At 33.9% G+C, this 21,163-nt stretch overlaps 1 protein-coding gene across 4 annotated transcripts in view; it reads left to right on the top strand.

Annotated features, from left to right (window-relative positions):
• LOC143230591 (centrosomal protein of 104 kDa-like) overlaps window positions 1-16,235 on the top strand; it is a 56,598-nt gene extending 40,363 nt beyond the window's left edge. Inside the window, exons 21-25 of one of the 4 annotated variants that reach the window (XM_076464399.1) lie at window positions 664-772; window positions 2,215-2,353; window positions 10,607-10,753; window positions 13,895-14,016; window positions 15,344-16,234. In XM_076464399.1, the coding sequence (XP_076320514.1) occupies window positions 664-772; window positions 2,215-2,353; window positions 10,607-10,753; window positions 13,895-14,016; window positions 15,344-15,352 (526 nt within the window). In that variant the 3' untranslated portion in view covers window positions 15,353-16,234. Of the gene's footprint in view, window positions 1-663; window positions 773-2,214; window positions 2,354-10,606; window positions 10,754-13,894 lie in introns of all 4 variants that reach the window. The other 3 variants (XM_076464398.1, XM_076464400.1, XM_076464401.1) reach the window with 3 other exon arrangements.
• The last annotated feature ends 4,928 nt before the right edge of the window (window positions 16,236-21,163 follow it).

Below are 21,163 nucleotides of genomic sequence, written 5' to 3'. Positions count from 1 at the left end.
GTTGGTAAAAGAGTACCCAAGACTTGGAAGCAAATACTGTTTCCTACCTGTCTTCCCTATAGTGTTTGACTGCTAAATTATGGACAGCTACTGCAGATAGCCATCAGGTAACTCTGCTTGCATTTCAAACAAAACGTTTTTTGCAGCCACCTCCCACCCCCACTTTTTCTGGCGATTTTTTTCCTTTTTTGAATTATCAGTTTTTGATCATACAAAGACTTCTGACTAAAAATGAAATAGGCACAATTGATTAAGTTTGTCCTTTTACTTATTTATTGTATCTCTTGTGTTTTATTGCTCAGTTAGGGACAGCTAGTGCATGTATCCCTCATATTGCTTTGTGCAAAATGCAAAAGAAATCAAACCAGAAAAAGAGTGGGTTTAAGGAATGACTCACACCTATAGGATTGAGTCATGAAGATACCATGACCGGCTGAGATATTACATTTCTTAACATTGGGATTTTTTTTTGCCTTTAGAATACCCTGTATTAATGAACTATTTTTGTATAATATCGACTCACTACCTGACAACTGCAACAGTGTATTGAATACACTATCTTAAGTTTATGCTTTAGTTTAAAGGAAAATTACATATTGACATAACTTGTTCATTCGTGGATATCTTTATGGAGACGATAATAATAATTTTACTTTTCATTAGGATCTGCATGTTTTGTGAAGAAAAAAATGATTCTTTTAATCCTGAGCAATTAGATCTTCATTATTACAAAGACTGCCCAATGTTGATGCTCTGTCAAAACTGCAAACAGGTGAGAATGTATAATATATAAAAATAATCTAATACTTGTAATAAAAAGGACTTGTACATAACTTGTCAAAAACTTGTGTTTTAACATTCACAATACTTGGATTAAAATTGATTTTCCTGACTAGAGAGATCAATTCATATTTCATTTGTTATTTATTAGTTCAGTTGTTCCCTTAGCTCAAAAAATTGAAAATATGGTGAACATTTTCATTTTTTTTTTTCTGTCAGAAGATTAGAAACTCAATTTAGTGGTTAGAAAGTACCCATTTTTCTAGTTTCTCCATTTTCTCTGAAAAATGGAAAATAAAGATTTGTGCAACTTGGAATTTATTTCTTTTCTTTAATTAAAGCTCTCAATGGGGACCTGTTGTTTGAGACAGGTCATGAGTAAAGAAGAACCAATAGTGTAGGTTTAAAAATCTGAAACATTGTAATAACATTACTGTGCACCTTTTTTAGATGGTTTATATATTTGCCGACAAAGTTACATAGGAAGTAAAAATGAGCCCATAATGTTAGAGATTAAAATTAGGAGGAAAAATTTACTATCATTCTTTTCAAGAACTCTTATTTAAGGTACATTTTCCTTTACATTTAATTATAAATAATAATGTTATTTTTTTTCCATTTGGCATAACAGAAAAATCCAGTGTCTTGCCACTAAATTCACCTGATGCAATGACATTTAAGATTTATTTTCTGATTTATACCGAGTTTATGCCCATTATATTTGGAAAAATAATTGTGAGGGTTAATTTTTCTTCCTATGTTGATGTTAATGGGAATGTGTCATCACTGTCACCTATACATTGATGGAAGGTATCATTTCTGCATTGATGCTCAAATGAAGTCATTGCTTTGTTGATAAAGATAGGAAGTGTCATCCCTATGTTAATGTACATGGAAAGGGGCCATACTTATGTTAATGTACATAGAAATATGTTATGTGTCGTCCTTATGCTGACATACGTAGGAAGGGGCCATACCTATGTCTGTATCAATAACAAGGTACAGTGCCTACACTGAGATCTATAGGAAGATGTATATAAGAAGGTGTTATGTCTGTCAGTCATCCCTGTGTTGAGATATGTAGGTAGTTATCATCCATAAACTGGTTGACAAGGATGGTATTATCTCTGAAAGAGACCCTAAAAATGTTATTATGTCTTACCAACTTGGTACTTGTAAGTTTTAAAACTCATACATAAAAACAACACTGAAATAAGGTGATAATAGTTTTCTATTTTTTTGTATTTTATAAACAAAGCAACTAAAGTTCCATTTCATAATTGTTTTAAATAAATACTGTTTAGTTTTGTTTTAAATAGACCAACTTTTCATTTCTACCAAGAATATGATGTGGCTATTTGTACTGCTGAAGTTATAAATTCCAGTGATACAAGCAACTTATATCCATGTATACCTTTTCTCATGTTTTTTAAGGTTGTCGAGATAGCTGGCTATACAGAACACTTGCTAGTTGAGTGTGACTCTCAAGACCAGTACAAACAGTGCCTGAGATGCAAGGAGGCAATCCCTCTTAAAGGTTACCAAGTGCACACGAGGTTGAAAAAGTGTATAGGTATAATTTCTTTCTTAGTTAACTATTTTAAGTGATGGTTCAGTGTCTTTGAAGAAACTTTACATTTTGAAAAGGTTTTGAATATCAAGTGTTTCCTTCAATGAATTTGTATACAGTTTTATAGATAACTGTGTAAGTAGTCAATAGTCTGTGTGTTTGTTCACTTATGACACACAAATTACTGTACCAATAGGGAGCCTCCTATGTTTTCTCTGAGCATTAAACAAATACATCAGCTGTAAACAAAGTTTATGGAAGGATATTGACATTAAAGAATATTAAACTACAGTATATTATTTGTTATGGAATCAGAAAAGAATCTTATGGAATCTTAAAAGTAAATTATATTTTATTTAATGAACAGCTGAAAGGGGGCCATTTTCTACCTTTCTGTTTGTTATTGGAATTTTGCACAAAGCTATTTGAGGGATATCTGTGCTAGCCATCCCTAATTTAGTAGTGTAAAACTAGAGGGAAGGCAGCTAGTCTTCACCACCCACTGCCAACTCTTGGGCTACTCTTTACCAACGAATAGTGGGATTGACCATCACATTATAATGCCCCCACAGCTGAAAGGCCAAGCATTTTTGGCTCAACGGGGATGTTTTGTACTCCATTTTAATTAGAATTTTAATATCCACACCAGGTATCTTGGGAATAGATCTAAACAACAATTGAAGGACACTGCTGTCGACATCTTTGCACAAGGTAACACAAAGCAAAGTTCTCCGTGGGTTACCTTGGTAACATATATTGACAGGCCCTTAGACTAGTCGTTGGATTTTACTGCCAATTACACCAAATTAATTTAATTGCGGAATGCGGTGGCAAGTGGAGCTCACAAATTACTAAATCGAGGAAATGTATGGTTAGTCTAAAGAAACTGATTCTGAAACTGAGGTTCAATAAAGTACATCAAGTTTATTTAAGTTATTACAATAACACACATTCTTCAATAACTATAATTATTTGCTAATATTTAATTTTTGAGTTGAACATTTTTCATATATAATATGTTTAACCACATTATGGATACTAACTTCCTTTATATTTGTACTTCGCTATTCTATTCTAAACTACACTGACTGAACAGGAGAAACAGCAGTCTTACTTTCAAGAAAGTTGAGATGTTCCATTGAAAATTGAAAATCTTCATCATTCTTGAACTCGAATTTCGACCTGGAGGCAGAACGACTCCAGAATTTGTTAATTTCTGAAACTCATCGGGCTTTCCCAAAACATTATTCAAAACTCCCAAGTAACTGATTTCTATAATGGTGAGTGAGCAGACTGCTTTCTCACTTGTACCATTGCTCCAATCTATAGAGATGAATTTTACATCAAAGTGCCAATTTTAGATGCTATAGTAACGTATCACTATTAAACTCGTGACTAGCGTTTTTTTGTCAGCGTTCTTATTGAGTTACTGAGCGTTGGTTCTATTATTATCACTCTTTAACTCATAATTCTCAACACTAACTACTAGCTAACTGTGCTTTATCCATTGTTTAACTTAAATTCGCAATACAGGCATCTTTCTTATGCACACCCAGAGTGTCCAGGTGGTTAAGGCGCTCGACTCTCAATCTGAGAGGCGCAGGTCCAAATCTCTATCACACCAAACATTCTCGCCATTTCAGCCGTGAGGGAAATATACAGTGACGGTCAGCCCCACTATTCGTTGGTAAAAGTTGCCAGTGGGTGGTAATGACTAGCTGCCTTCCTTCTAGTCTTAGATTGCTAAATTAGGAACGGCTAACGCAGATAGCCCTCATTATAGCTTTCTGCGAAATTCCAAAACAAACAATCCTTTTTATGCCATTTCTCCATGTGTGTATACCACCCTTAAAAATCTAAATTTTCTTTAATTTCTTGCTCTTTTTGTTAATCAATGTTTACAATAAACATTATTTACTGATTTGCTTAAACAATCCTCACGTTAACATAATATTCTAAACTGATTATATATAATAAATAATATACTAATTAATAACATATAATTAAATAATTATAATGTATATATATATGTGTGTATAATATAATCGTACGATAAATTTAGTATACATGTGATGTAGCATATATAAGCCAAATATAATGATTTTACATTGTTATGTGTAAATATTCTAAATACACTTTCATTAATAATCTTATTCAGAATTATGTTTGGAAGTATAAGAATGTCGTCCTTTCGCGATGGATGATCCAAAATTAAATGTCACATGCCTTCCATTTGACACAATGTTTACGAAGGTGCCAATGTTATACACAGAGAATTCTTTTTGAAAAGTCCAATTGTCTGTATGGAGGACAACCATAACCATCCAGATTCACTTGTGGAAGGCCCATTCGTTGATTCAAAATTCGCGTCTTCTTCTTTCCTTTTATTTAGATCTTGGAATAATGTTCACGGATGTCTTGACACAAGTACCGAAAAGTGCGATTGGCACCTGACCATCTGATATCGTGTAAATACTTCGTTCACCAGTTCAGGTGTCAATGGTTCTCTTCACTCAATACTTTTTCAATTGTATCAAACATTCTTTCTAATTTATTTGGAGAGAGAAAGAATGAACTCAATTTTCTACCATGAAGTTCCTTATTTCAAAAATTTGGCGTGAACCCACTGACCACTCAAGCAATTACTACGTCGGCATGGTGGACCCTTCCAAAAGGCGGCTAGCAATAATGCGTCTGCTATAATGTATCCGGACCTTCCATCATTCACCACTCCAGTGCCACACTGCCTTAAGCTCCCTGTACCCACTCCACCAGAGAGAAAGCAGCCATCTCAAAAAACTATTCACTTCCAAACATTTTTCTATAATTGTAGTATAAATACATGTAAATCTTCATTCATATGTTTTATTCAGACCTTATGTAAATGAAAATGTACAAATTTGCCCGTTTATACATAGAAAATAGGTTAATTTCTAAATTTCATTATCCAGGTCACAAAAGCAAAGTTTGAAGGGAATAATGGCCATTTTCTGTACTTTTACAATATAAGCAATTAAGAAATAACACATAGTATTCAGGAACAAAATTTGTGTTACATAGTGTAACCGATCGTACTGTGGAAAAAGTATATCTTTAACAATTATCCATTTATCTCTGGCTAATATAAAATTACCTTTTTAGACAAAAAAACATATCTACCTTGTTAGTCACTGGAACAAAACTAACATTTTGTCCATTCCTGATTTATATCATCAGTAACATAAGAATCCTCGTAAAACTATAGATACATCTACTAATGATACACATGATTATCATGTTTGATTTATATATATATATATATGTATAACATAACATTGACTATATACATCTACATAACTTATCCTATTTAATTACAACATCGTAATTAGTTTATTGTGTTATTGAAATCATCGATACAAACAAATAAATATAATTTTATTAGATGTTATGTAGACTTGGATGTTATTTTTGATGAAAGATTAGTATTATATATACTTTATTAAAGGATTTGTTTGTTTGTTTTGTTTGTTTTTGGAATTTCGCACAAAGCTACATGAGGGCTATCTGCACTAGCTGTCCCTAATTTAGCAGTGTAAGAATAGAGGGAAGGCAGCTGGTCATCACCACCCACCTCCATCTCTTGGGCTACTCTTTTACCAATGAATAGTGGGATTGTCCGAACATTATAACGCCCTCATGGCTGAAAGGGTGAGCCTGTTTGGTGTGACGGGTATTCGAATCCGCAACCCTCAGATTACAAGTTGAACGCCTTAACACACCTGGCCATGTTAAAGGGAATAGTTATTTCTTATTAAAAGATATAGATAACTGTTTCTAATGCATACTAATATTTTCTTCTTTAGATAATTTTCAATTACTAACAGATAAATTAATATTCAATGGATGTATAAAATCTGGAAATTATTAACATTTTTAAACTTTAAAAATGAGTATTATTGACTTACCAATTATTAAATGTGTGGTTACAATTATTATCAGTGAGCGATATTTGAGAGAACACTAGAATTTACCTAAATATTAAAAATACTGGTTTCAAATATTGACTTGTATTATTTGGTTTGTTGCATATTTACCATGCGAAGCCTGAAAAGGCTATTTTGAATCAGTTGAGCCCCACTTGGCTGGATTATATTTTGATAAGGGTGGAAAATGGATGCTCAGTTATTAGTAAACTATCTAGTAGGGTTTTATGGTTATTATTTTGTAATAATATTGGTGGAAATTGGATGTTTGCTTATTATATAAATTAGGTTTTTTTGTTTTATTATCATTTATTTTCTGTTTGATCTTCCTTACTGGCTGTCCATGCCAGTACTCAGATTAGAATTGCTAGCCTGTGGTATGATGTTTGTAATGTTACCAGGTCTGGCAGAGGTTTGAGTCTACCAACAGTATTGTAGCAATGGCATTCTAATCCAATAGGGACTGGCATGGCCAAGCGCGTAAGGCGTGCGACTCGTAATCCGAGGGTCGCGGGTTCGCGCCCTCGTCGTGCCAAACATGCTCGCCCTCCCAGCCGTGGGGGCGTTATAATGTGATGGTCAATCCCACTATTCGTTGATAAAAGAGTAGCCCAAGAGTTGGCGGTGGGTGGTGATGACTAGCTGCTTTCCCTCTAGTCTTACACTGCTAAATTAGGGACGGCTAGCACAGATAGCCCTCGAGTAGCTTTGTGCGAAATTCCAAAAACCAAACCAAACTAATCCAATAGTATAACTACATAAACTGCCTAACATGTTGCAACATTGTTTGCAAGAACACATTTATCTGTTGCATCACAAATAAAACTTTCCAGGTTCTTAACCAAAATTTTCCAACACTCAGTTGTACAACATAAAATGTACTTACTTAGTTGGCTGTAAACAATATAAGGTAAAGAAAACTTGAAAAGTGATGATCTATTAGAGGACCATTCTGAACTAGAGCAAAGAAACGTTACTCGATGAACAAAATGATCAGTGTATATTCATATCTCTGGCTTTCCACAAATTCTGTACTAACTTATCATAAGTAATCTTTCAACTATCAAGAACTGGCTGCATCTGGTTTGTTTTCTGCATAATCGCCCTTTACGGGTCTTTTCATTGGGCAGACTTACTTTAGCAAGGGTGCCATAATATACTAATGGATTAAAAGAAGTAGCATTTGACTGGATACACTGGAAATCATATACATACAGGCTGTGCATCTGTTATATAGGATTTGGGCTTCTAACTGGAATTTGCCTCCTGCTTAATAAGATGTATGTTTATTTGTGTTTCTATAATTTACAGTATTAACTGTAATTAGATCAATATGTAATTTAGCTATTTATATCATGTATGGGGTGTCAGAGAATAGTAGCATCAGAGATGGAGAATAAGTCATGCCCTTATTGGAGTAGTTCATTTGCATTGGTTTCCACTTGCAACCAGCTCACACCTGTGGCTCCAAATAATTGTTTGCACATGGCAGCAGTCACACCCTGGTAAACAAACAGGTGGTCTAAATTAAGCGAGGGTAATCAATTGGTCTCCTACTCTCAGTAAAGTGGGGATTTGCCTATTCCTAAAACTTGGAGACTGTGCTGGCAGACTGGATGGATAAAACCAGCCTTGATTCAATGGCTATGAAGGAGGTGCTGTAGCACAATGTGGAGCAATGAAAGCTGGAGAAAGCACTACAGATATCGTGGCTATCCACTAAAGCCAAGAAAGTCTCCATCCATAACAACTCAATGTGCCATTGGATTCAGGCTTTTGCAGTTGAGTAGATTGGAATGCCCTTGTACAATGACTTTTCCACTATAAAAACTCTTGTGCCTTGGTGTTTATTGTGTAATTCATCTCTCTGCTTTTACTTTTCAATCATTTAATACCCTTCAGCAATGGGGTCATGACAAACGATAGATAGAGGAGACCACTGGAAGTTCCAGTCACAATCCTGCATGTAGATGGCCCTGGGATGGACATTGGTCATTAAACTCTGAATTCCAAGAAAGCAAAGGAATTCACTAGCATCCCAGGCAACTAAACAACCCTGATCACCGTTCATTTTTTTTAAAGGAAGTGGCTAGAAAAGGTGCCCCAAGCATCACCTGCCCTACAATGTCTGGCCAGCTTACCACAGGTGGTGAACCATCCACTTAATGGTAAAAATCTGTAAGAAAAAGAAACCTCATGCTGGGAACATGGAATGTCCAAACAATAATGGACAGAGAAATGAATTAAGATCTGAAAGGAGAGCTGGATTATTACAGCATTGATATCGCAACAGTTAATGAGACCTGACTGGTTAGAGGAGGCTTTGTCAGCAAACTTTGAGATGATTACTTATCCTTCTGGAAAGTAAAAAGCATCATACAGGGACAGAGTTCATGGAGTTTGATTTACAATAAAGTTACTTCTTCTGAAACAACTACCAGATCTTCCAACAGTTATAAATGAATGTCTTATGAAACTATAATTCCCTGTGAATCCCTCATGCCATGTCACTATCATCTACTTTGACTTAAATGTCATCACCAAACACACTTTAGCAAGTGACAAACTCATATTGATAGATGAATTCAACACCAGTTTTGGCAAATACATTTGACATAAATAGGAATAGAACGTGTGCATAATGTTCTGTTATTAAAGTCACTGGTGTACATAATATTCGGTTGTATAGTTTGTCTTAGTGTAATTACACCAAGAGCAGCTTATGAATCAAAAGACTTGGTGTGTGATGGAAGTATTTGATTCTCCAGGCACCTAACAGGCATAGGTATTCAGGTGTTTGGGTTATTAACAATGGTAAGAACACCCATTTTAAATTTTCACATTTATTAAGCTGCTACACTCTCAATTATAAACTCTTAACATCAACAGAATTTGTCATCATTTTACCTTAAGAGTGACAAAAAAGTGACATTTTGCTATACTTTAGTAGCATTTTTTTATATTAGGTATTTCAGTTGTCAAGAGACCACTGAAATAATGCAAGTTAATATAAGTACTAAAAGTTGAATATGGAGTCAGTCACAAATGTATCAGTATTTTTTTCTGCAATTATCAACTGAAGTTTATAAGTCTCATTTCAGATAGAGTTACCTAAGCCTAGTCGGTATGTAATAATATTACATATTGAAGCCATATAAATTAGAAAATATTTAAACAGAAAACATATTTCTTGTTTATGGTGTTAGCTCTGATGCACTAATGATTTGAATTTTATATATGTACAGATTGTTTAAAAATAATGGCCAGTTAACTTTAAAAATATAATTTCAACTACTAGAAAGAGTTGTAACAACTATTCTATTGTTGGGCAGGTTTTTCTTGGATTGTTTAGTAAGAAAAGGAAAAACTACACTTAAACAATTAATGATAATGTAAGCATTTTATTTTTCTGACTACAGTACTATAAGAACAAGTACAACTTCTAAAAGTTCCACATAACTGATACTAGTAGGCCTGACTTCATAAATAACACTTAGCAGTCGCTTACTAACTTTTTTGTGTGCAGTACTCTTTATACCTATAAACTTCATGATAACACAAAACATAAAGTACTGAACTAATTGGTTGACTCAATGACCACTGATGTCAGCAATCTTCACACTTGACTTTCACATAAGTTTCATTACTTCAAAAAATTTCAGATGTTAAGCCACATGCTCATCATCCCCTGAAAGGACAATACAGACAAGTAACTTAAAGAATGCAGATAAAAAATCACACAAAAATCACTGTGTCAGGATTAATTTCTTAGCAAAACGGAAAACTTATACCGTACACAAAGGGATAATTAAATGTGTACAATATATTGAACTGAGATACTTTTCCTCGGGCCTTATGTGGTCAGGTGGTTAGGGCATTCAACTTGTAATCCAAAGGTCGCGGGTCTGAATCCCTATCACACAAAACATGCTCACCCTTTTAGTCATGGAGGCATTATAATGTGACTGTTGATCCTACTATTTGTTGATTAAAGAGTGGTCAAAGAGTTGGCAGTGGGTGGTGATGACTAGCTGCCTTTCCTCTGGTTATTTTAAACTTTGTTGAAAGAGTGCTGAGAAAAACAAACATTGCCCACAACAATATTCATATTTTTAGTTTTAAAAGTAGCAAAACACTTTCTAATTCCTGTCACAAAAATGTTTCACTATTGTTTGGATATATAACATTTTTTAAGCATTTGTCTTCTTAGATTGAGTTTGTTTTGTCATGTAGTAATTGTCTGACAAGTAGATAAATGCTTAAGTATTGCAACTATGATTTTATGTATTTGCAGCTGCCAAGCCAGAAAAAATAGCAAGTCGTTGTCCTCTATGTCATCAGAACATATCACCTGGTGAAGCAGGTTGGCAGGCTCATTTGATGAAGGAAGATGGCTGTGCTTTCAACCCACGTCGTAAGGGAAATTCTTTGATGAAAAGAGGTAAATATATTTTGAAGTAGAAATTTTTATCATGTTTATAAATATTTTTACACTTTGAAATAGCACAATGGTTTTATAAAAACAGTACAATGATTTATTATGAGGCATAGATTGCTCAATCTCCATATTTTGGTGTATACTCCCAACATTAAACCAAGAAACATTTGTTACATGAAAAAAAAAACTTGTAATTTTTTATATACAGTTTGATAAACCTAGATTCACAAGTTTTGAAATGTAACATTTATTATTACACTAATGAAGTTTACATTTAGTGGTATATGGGTGGAGTACACAGTAATGGGACTACTGGCTGGTGGCAGCATGGTGTCCTTCAATTGTTATTTAGATCTATTCCCAAGAAACCTGGTGTGGATATTAAAATTCTAATTAAAATAGAGTACAAAACATCCCCGTTGCGCCAAACATGCTCGCCCTTTCAGCCGTGGGGGCATTATAATGTGATGGTCAATCCCACTATTCGTTGGTAAAAGAGTAGCCCAAGAGTTGGCAGTGGGTGGTGAAGACTAGCTGCCTTCCCTCTAGTCTTACACTACTAAATTAGGGATGGCTAGCACAGATATCCCTCAAGTAGCTTTGTGCAAAATTCCAAAAACAAACAGAAAGGTAGAAAATGGCCCCGCTTTCAGCTGTTCATTAAATAAAATATAATTTACTTTTAAGATTCCATAAAATTCTTTTCTGATTCCATAACAAATAATATACTGCAGTTTAATATTCTTTAATGTCAATATCCTTCCATAAACTTTGTTTACAGCTGATGTATTTGTTTAATGCACAGAGAAAACATAGGAGGGTCCCTATTGGTACAGTAATTTGTGTGTCATATATCTATAAAACTGTATACTCCAATAGACTAGCATGACAAATTCATTGAAGGAAACACTTGATATTCAAAACCTTTTCGAAATGTAAAGTTTCTTCAAAGACACTGAACCATCACTTAAAATAGTTAACTAAGAAAGAAATTATACCTGTACACTTTTTCAACCTCGTGTGCACTTGGTACCCTTTAAGAGGGATTGCCTCCTTGCATCTCAGGCACTGTTTGTACTGGTCTTGAGAGTCACACTCAACTAGCAAGTGTTCTGTATAGCCAGCTATCTCGACAACCTTAAGAAACATGAGAAAAGATATACATGGATATAAGTTGCTTGTATCACTGGAATTTATAACTTCAGCAGTACAAATAGCCACATCATATTCTTGGTAGAAATGAAAAGTTGGTCTATTTAAAACAAAACTAAACAGTATTTATTTAAAACAATTATGAAATGGAACTTTAGTTGCTTTGTTTATAAAATACCAAAAAATAGAAAACTATTATCACCTTATTTCAGTGTTGTTTTTGTGTATGAGTTTTAAAACTTACAAGTACCAAGTTGGTAAGACATAATAACATTTTTAGGGTCTCTTTCAGAGATAATACCATCCTTGTCAACCAGTTTATGGATGATAACTTCCTACATATCTCAACACAGGGATGACTGACAGACATAATACCTTCTTATATACATCTTCCTATAGATCTCAGTATAGGCACTGTACCTTGTTATTGATACAGACATAGGTATGGCCCCTTCCTACGTATGTCAGCATAAGGAGGACACATAACATATTTCTGTGTACATTAACATAGGTATGGCCCCTTTCCATGTACATTAACATAGGGATGACACTTCCTATCTTTATCAACAAAGCAATGACTTCTTTTGAGCATCAATGCAGAAATGATACCTTCCTTTATACATCAATGTATAGGTGACAGTGATGACACATTCCCATTGACATCAACATAGGAAGAAAAATTAACCCTCACAATTATTTTTCCAAATATAATGGGCATAAACTAGGTATAAATCAGAAAATAAATCTTAAATGTCATTGCATCAGGTGAATTTAGTGGCAAGACACTGGATTTTTCTGTTATGCCAAATGGAAAAAAAATAACATTATTATTTATAATTAAATGTAAAGGAAAATGTGCCTTAAATAAGAGTTCTTGAAAAGAATGATAGTAAATTTTTCCTCCTAATTTTAATCTCTAACATTATGGGCTCATTTTTACTTCCTATGTAACTTTGTCAGCAAATAAATAAACCATCTAAAAAAGGTTCACAGTAATGTTATTACAATGTTTCAGATTTTTAAACCTACACTGTTGGTTCTTCTTTACTCATGACGTGTCTCAAACAACAGGTCCCCATTGAGAGCTTTAATTAAAGAAAGGAAATAAATTCCAAGTTGCACAAATCTTTATTTTCCATTTTTCAGAGAAAATGGAGAAACTAGAAAAATGGGTACTTTCTAACCACTAAATTGAGTTTCTAATATTCTGACAGAAAAAAAAATATGAAAATGTTCACCATATTTTCAATTTTTTGAGCTAAGGGAACAACTGAACTAATAAACAACAAATGAAATATGAATTGATCTCTCTAGTCAGGAATCTCAATTTTAATCCAAGTATTGTGAATGTCAAAACACAAGTTTTTGACAAGTTATGTACAAGTCCTTTTTATTACAAGTATTACATTATTTTTATATATTATACATTCTCACCTGTTTGCAGTTTTGACAGAGCATCAACATTGGGCAGTCTTTGTAATAATGAAGATCTAATTGCTCAGGATTAAAAGAATCATTTTTTTTCTTCACAAAACATGCAGATCCTAATGAAAAGTAAAATTATTATTATCGTCTCCATAAAGATATCCATGAATGAACAAGTTATGTCAATATGTAATTTGACCGTTACTTTACAATGACCCCACAGTTAGTCTAAACACAATAGCTTTATTGACAGATGCCAATATGAGGAGTACAAGTACTAGCAATATATAATGTGGTATGTACAAGAATGATAGTACTGCTTACTGTTCATGCCATCATTAGCATGCACATGACTGACTGTAACAGTTACTGATGTCATCAGTGACATGAACGTGACTGACTGTAACAGTTACTGATGTCATCAGAGACATGAACGTAACTGACTGTAACAAAAACAGATGCCATCAGTGACATGAATGTGAATAACTACTCTCTATCAAATAGTGAGTGTAGGGTTACATGTTCTCAACTCATTTGATAACATTACATGCCCATTTATCTTTACAGCTTCTAAGTCAAAAAAGAATACTCAAGATGTACCAAATCATTCGAGTCTATCTCAACTTGCTGAAGAACCAAGTGAGTCCTCAAACCGTCCTTCTAAAAGTACCATAACCCCTTCAGACCAGGTAAATTTCAAAGCTAGAAGCAGAGCTTCTTCTCAACAATCATTGAAAGCTGGCACTCCTTCTCAAAGAAATCACAAGAAGTAGCTTCATCAGTAGACTAACAGTAAACTTAGAATCCACTATTAAACAGAATATATTTTTTCTTAGTGTATGTAGGGTTGTATAGCACTTGCAATAAGATTTCCCTTTGTGGGCTAATTTGGCTTAAAAACATCTTTGTACAAAGGAATGTTTTAATTATTCAGTTATATTGTGAAACCTGACTTTTTTTTCTATTTTATTGAGATGTCAAAACTTACCTGTCTTACTTTTTCTGGCTTTTAATTTACACACCAAGACACAAAACGTTGGTGGCATGGTCATCTGGGTAACGTATAAAACCAACCTTAATGTTCTAGCACAGTTTGGAATATTTACACAGACTATTGATTTTTTACTGTTATAATTATTGGGCATTGTAACTGTGTACATTATGGCTTTTTATCGTTATGAATTTTTGAATTATTATTGAAGGTTATATCTGTTGTTGTTATCAACCATTTTAATTTTAGGTGGTATGATTAATGACCATTGTAATGTTCTGTCTGATGAAAATTATGATGCTTTAACTGACTTTTACAATTACTGAACATGTTGACAATCCTATAAGACACATTCTTCTTTTTTTGTGCACTTATGCCAGCTAACCCTGGATTAAGGCATGGCTTACTGGGCTGAAACCCAGGGCCTCACACTAATTAGAGGTTCTCAAGCTATCACTATAAATGCATTGCATATAGAGGCTCTATCTCGAGGGGGCTTCTATAAGTTGAAAAGCCTAGGACCAATAAATCTCTGAAGCTTGTCTTGACCCCAGACATGGTGTATTAGTAATCTTCATTGTTTCTAGAAGAATTTAACACTTTGATTCTTATTTAATAAAATATTATAATTAGTGAGAATTATGTCTAGCATTTTTAACATTTCTTTTATTTCAAACATTAATATCTCTAGGATAAAACAACGAAACAAAAGTAACTAGAACAAATTCAACTTTAACGCACTGAATGCAGCTGCTCCAAGTATTAAGTGTACCAGCTGTAAATCATGTATGACAAACCAGCAGACAATGGATTAATGGTTTTGTGGACCAAATGTTTATGCAAAAACTGCATAGGTTTACGTTAATTATAAAAATGTTTAAAAGTTATGTGTTAAATTAGGGAGGTATAAATGCCTGGTATGCCTGCCTCCCACACTTTAACTTGTAATACATTTGTGTTTTAATCACACTTTCTTTCCAGTCTATTTTTATAACTTTGTAAAGTTTTGTTTCTTTATTCAAAAGGTATTATAACTGGTGTTCATATTTTGTTCCATGGAGAAATGAAACCTGTTTTCAAGACTTCAAAATCCACAAGTGATGAAATATTTCGTAATAATGAATTTTTAAGCTGTTTACAAACATAATTGTATTTTTATTAATGTAGGTATATTTACTATGCTGGTTTTTAAGAGTTACTTTTGGGTGATATCAAGAAATATGTGTATTGGTAAATAGATATTTTATGGTGTTATAGGTATTATGATAGTTTTATACTTCCACTCACTTTCAGTTTGTGATGTTCATGTGATAACAAGAGATGGGTGTATAAGTATGTGGATATTTGATTATATGTGGTAGTATATTCATATATTTAAAGCAAGCAAGAGAGAGAAAAATAAATTGTGATTTGATTATGAAATTTTTAAGTTGAAAGTAACTGACAGAATGTATGTATCATTTTTAAAAGAGAAATTATGTATTTCCTGGCTAGAGGTGCATTATTTGATTGATTATAATAATGGCTTAGAAAAATGGGGACTTTATATTTAGTTAATAAATAATTAAGTGGGAAGTTTTTTTTAACTCTCTTTTAAACTTCATGAATGTGATTTAGAAATTATTCTTTTTCTTTAATTAGATACTGATAGGCAATAACATAGAACTCAGTGAAACGTAATAAACGTTTTATTTTAGAATCATATGATTTTTTCAACTTTTACCAGGCTGTAGGTTGAAATTATTTAATAACAGTATTCAAATAAACACTTGTAATTGGCCACATGTCCTCGTTAAAGAAGGTTCATATGTTCTATACATCCACACAGAACTTATTTATTTTCGTTCTGAAATACATTGGTAAATACCTTCAGTTCCACAAGTTGTTAACATCTTTTGGTGAACACACAACCTTCTGTTATTGCCACCATCATGGTGTATGTGTGTTATTGTTCTGACGTTTAGTTTTTTTCTCATTTTTTTTATTGGAATAAAACAATAAACAATGTAGTGTTAGAAAAACATTTATTATTATTATACAACACCTAAAAACAGGGTAGACAACAGGAAATTTTCACTCCTGAATGTGGCTTTATTATGTGAGAATGCATGTTTATGTAATAGGGTCAATCACAGTCCAATGGTTAGTATACTGGACTGTGGCAGAGGTTCCATTTTTCACACTCCATTAATATATATATAAAAAAGTGCTCTGAACTCTGGTCCATGGGTACATCATTCTTATGACAGTCAAATTTCATCATTCAGTTTGGAGTTCATGAGTTGTTAGTAAGGTAACGTTAACTAGCTACCTTTTTTATCACTTTGAAATTAAGAATGGCTAGTGCACTAGACCTCAAGTAGCTTTGGGCAAAACTGAATGAACCACAACAGTTTGTAACATCACATAAATTCAGTGATCATGTAATTACAGATTAATTGTACAGTTATTTTTTAAGGTTCATATTGATCCCTTTTGTTTTTGAACACATTTTCTAAATTATTTACACACCAAGTCTGTTGGTTACAAGGCCACTAATACCACAAAGAAATGTAAATAAAAAAATATAATCAGTGTTCCAAATTCACTAATATCTAATAAGATTTTTTACATAATTTACATAAAAATTAGCAACAAAAGTCAAAGTTTCAGTCAGTTATTCAGAATGACTATTATAAACAGGTAAAAACAAATTTACTGTAAATAATGCAATATGTGGACATTGCTGACAGTGAAGGGAATATAAACAAATTGGTCAATTCAACATTAATTATGAAGAAGAGAAAGAGAGAGAGAGCCAACAATAGAACTGGAACAATCCCATGTACCCTTGCTGTGAACCCCCCTCCCCAACACAGAATGAGGAATCATGGGAGAAAGACAGACAACCCAAAACATGTATGAGGACTTATGTTGATTGATTCAGTCCTAACCCAACCAACCCAATGGTACCAACATCCATGCATGAGGGCTCCAAACTGAAGGAATGAATTGGGTTTAGACGTTTCACTCCATTGTATGGTTAAATGTAGATTGGATGATGTTATGTCATTTACACCGACAGAACATCACCACCCTACTCTGAACTGAATAGTTATAACCATCATATATGGAATCAATCCAGCAGGGTGCTTCCAGAGTGGCTTGGAACTGGTAAGGACTCCCATACTCCACTAGAAGAAAGAGGAGCTGGGAATGTATTGGAGAGCCTGGAGGAACATTGAGCCCCAAGACAGTGCAATGGGTGATCACAATACCCTATTTTGAAAAAAACAAATCAAACAGATTTATTCATTCAATGCTTGGTAGAAATGGGCACCTGCCCCCTTCTTCTTTACTCTTGAAGTACACGGTTGGTATGGTCTGGGACAGGTCAATTTATGAAGCAAATGCCATAAAGTTATTCATCTCCAAGCAATTGAAATTAAACAATATTAATGAAAACAAATCAATATCAGACCAAACTCCACAGAAACTAGACTTATTAAATACGGGTGGAAGAGTTTTGAAGTTTTTATTCAGAACTGCTACCACCGAAGACTTGTGTGAATTAAACGAGAAGGTAGAACGATAGAAACAGGTATTAAAGGAAATGGCTAATTTGATAGGTGAACAGACAACTATAATGAATTCATTAAACCAGACTATTGAATTTCACGATCAATATGTGAAGAACGTGTCTTTGGCTTTAGTGAACATTAATATTGCATTAATACACCATAGTCAGACAATATGAATTACACAAAGCACGAATTTAAATCTTCGTTTTTAACACCAGAATTCAGAATAACTTAAAACAGTTATTTCTAACTGTTGCAAGTAGCATAACAGAATTAGTTAAGTTCGTACAAGCATTTTGTGTAGCTGCAGGTAGAAAATTGAGTTCATTCTTTCTGTCTCCAAATAAATTAGAAAGAATGTTTGATACAATTGAAAAAGTATTGAGTGAATAGAACCATTGACACCTGAACTGGTGAACGAAGTATTTACACGATATCAGATGGTCAGGTGCCAATCGCACCTTTCGGTACTTGAGCGACCTGTGTCAAGACATCCGTGAACATTATTCCAAGATCTACATAAAAGGAAAGAAGAAGGCGCGAATTTTGAATCAACGAATGGGCCTTCCACAAGTGAATCTGGATGGTTATGGTTGTTCTCCATACAGACAATTGGACTTTTCAAAAAGAATTCTCTGTGTATAACAATGGCACCTTCGTAAACATTGTGTCAAATGGAAGGCATGTGACATTTAATTTTGGATCATCCATCGCGAATGACGCACCTTCTTATACTTCCAAACATAATTCTGAATAAGATTATTAATGAAAGTGTATATAGAATATTTACATCTGACAATGTAAAATCATTATATTTGGCTTATATATGCTACATCACATGTATACTAAATTTATCGTACGATTATATTATACACACAGATATATATACATTATAATTATTTAATTATATGTTATTAATTAGTATATTATTTATTATATACAATCAGTTTAGAATATTATGTTAACGTGAGGATTGTTTAAGCAAATCAGTAAATAATGTTTATTGTAAACATTGATTAACAAAAAGAAATTAAAGAAAATTTAGATTTTTAAGGGTGGTATACACACGTTGAGAAATTGCATAAAAAGGATTGTTTGTTTTTGGAATTTCGCGCAAAGCTATACGAGGGCTATCTGCGTTAGCCGTTCCTAATTTAGCAATCTAAGACTAGAAGGAAGGCAGCTAGTCATTACCACCCACTGGCAACTTTTACCAACGAATAGTGGGGCTGACCGTCACTGTATATTTCCCTAACGGCTGAAATGGCAAGAATGTTTGGTGTGATAGGGATTTGGACCTGCGCCTCTCAGATTGAGAGTCGAGCGCCTTAACCAACTGGACACTCTGGGTGTGCATAAGAAAGATGCCTGTATTGCGAATTTAAGTTAAGCAATGGACAAAGCATAGTTAGCTAGTAGTTAGTGTTGAGAATTATGAGTTAAAGAGTGATAATAATAGAACCAACGCTCAGTAACTCAATAAGAACGCTGACAAAAAAACGCTAGTCACGAGTTTAATAGTGATACGTTACTGATGATAGCATCTAAAATTGGCACTTTGATGTAAAATTCATCTCTATAAATTGGAGCAATGGTACAAGTGAGAAAGCAGTCTGCTCACTCACCATTATAGAAACCAGTTACTTGGGAGTTTTGAATAATGTTTAGGGAAAGCCCGATGAGTTTCAGAAATTAACAAATTCTGGAGTCGTTCTGCCTCCAGGTCAAAATTCTAGTTCAAGAATGATGAAGATTTTTAATTTCCAATGGAACATCTCAACTTTCTTGAAAGTAAGACTGCTGTTTCTCCGGTTCAGTGAGTGTAGTTTAGAATAGAATAGCGAAGTACAAATATAAAGGAAGTTAGTATCCATAATGTGGTTAAACATATTATATATGAAAAATGTTCAACTCAAAAATTAAATATTAACAAATAATTATAGTTATTGAAAAATGTGTGTTATTATAATAACTTAAATAAACTTGATGTACTTTATTGAACCTCAGTTTCAGAATCAGTTTCTTTAGACTAACCATACATTTCCTCGATTTAGCAATTTGTGAGCTCCACTTACCACCGCATTCTGCAATTAAATTAATTTGGTCTGATTGGCAGTAAAATCCAACGACTAGTCTAAGGGCCTGTCAATATATGTTACCAAGGTAACCCACGGAGAACATTGCTTTGTGTTACCTTGTGCAAAGATGTCGACAGCGGTATCCATCAATTGTTGTTTAGATCTATTCCCAAGATACCTCGTGTGAATATTAAAATTCTAATTAAAATAGAGTACAAAATATTTCGCAATTCTTAGGTCATCTTCAGGTTAACAAATAGAGTTTGCAACTAACCATTACCAGGCACATGTCTTAGAGACGAGAATGTAAACGGGTATGGAATTTTAGGGGTTGTTGTATTCAAATGTTAGGTTATTAATTAGTATAGGTTTGTTTGTTTGTTTTTGAATTTCGCGCAAAGCTACTCGAAGGCTATCTGTGCTAGCCGTCCCTAATTTAGTAGTGTAAGACTAGAGGGAAGGCAGCTAGTCATCACCATCCACCGCCAACTCTTGGGCTACTCTTTTACCAACAAATAGTGGGATTGATCATGAAATTATTACGCCCCACGGCAGAAATGGCGAGCATGTTTGGTGCGACCGGGATTCGAACCCGCGACCCTCAGATTACGAGTCGCACACCTTAACATGCTTGGCCATGCCGGGCCAATTAGTATAAGTATACCTATATTTAGTAAATTACCTTTAATGTTACCTTAACTTTGATCATACGTTCAATATGAACAGCAATCAACGGAATAACACAACAGAGGAAAAGAATCTTGGTGTGGTGGTGGAATAAGTGACTGAAGCAATCAAAGCAATATGAGTTTAGCGTTATTTAGAAACTGTAATGATGTGTACTGGACTAGTAGTTTATCTAATAAATATTTTAAATTGGTGGAAAGAATTCGTGTGTGTGTGTTTTTCTTATAGCAAAGCCACATCGGGCTATCTGCTGAGCCCACCGAGAAAAATCGAATCCCTGAATTTAGCATTGTGAATCAGTAAACATACCGCTGTACTAGCGGGGGTCGACAGTATTCACATGAGAGTTGTTTGGATGAGATGAAATATTTATCTTATAGGGTAGATTAACAAAAGAAGGGTAAGAGGTGGCATTTTTGAAGATTATAAGATTATCCGTGGAACTGGTAGCAAATTGTAATTTTGAATTTCGCACAAAGCTACTCGAGGGCAATCTGTGCTAGCCGTCCCTAATTTAGCA

This window comes from Tachypleus tridentatus, chromosome 10, assembly GCF_004210375.1.
Source record: "Tachypleus tridentatus isolate NWPU-2018 chromosome 10, ASM421037v1, whole genome shotgun sequence".
Lineage (NCBI taxonomy): Eukaryota > Metazoa > Arthropoda > Merostomata > Xiphosura > Limulidae > Tachypleus > Tachypleus tridentatus.
The sequence above is the reverse complement of the archived record's forward strand: the minus strand, read 5'-3'. Positions and strand labels throughout refer to the sequence as shown.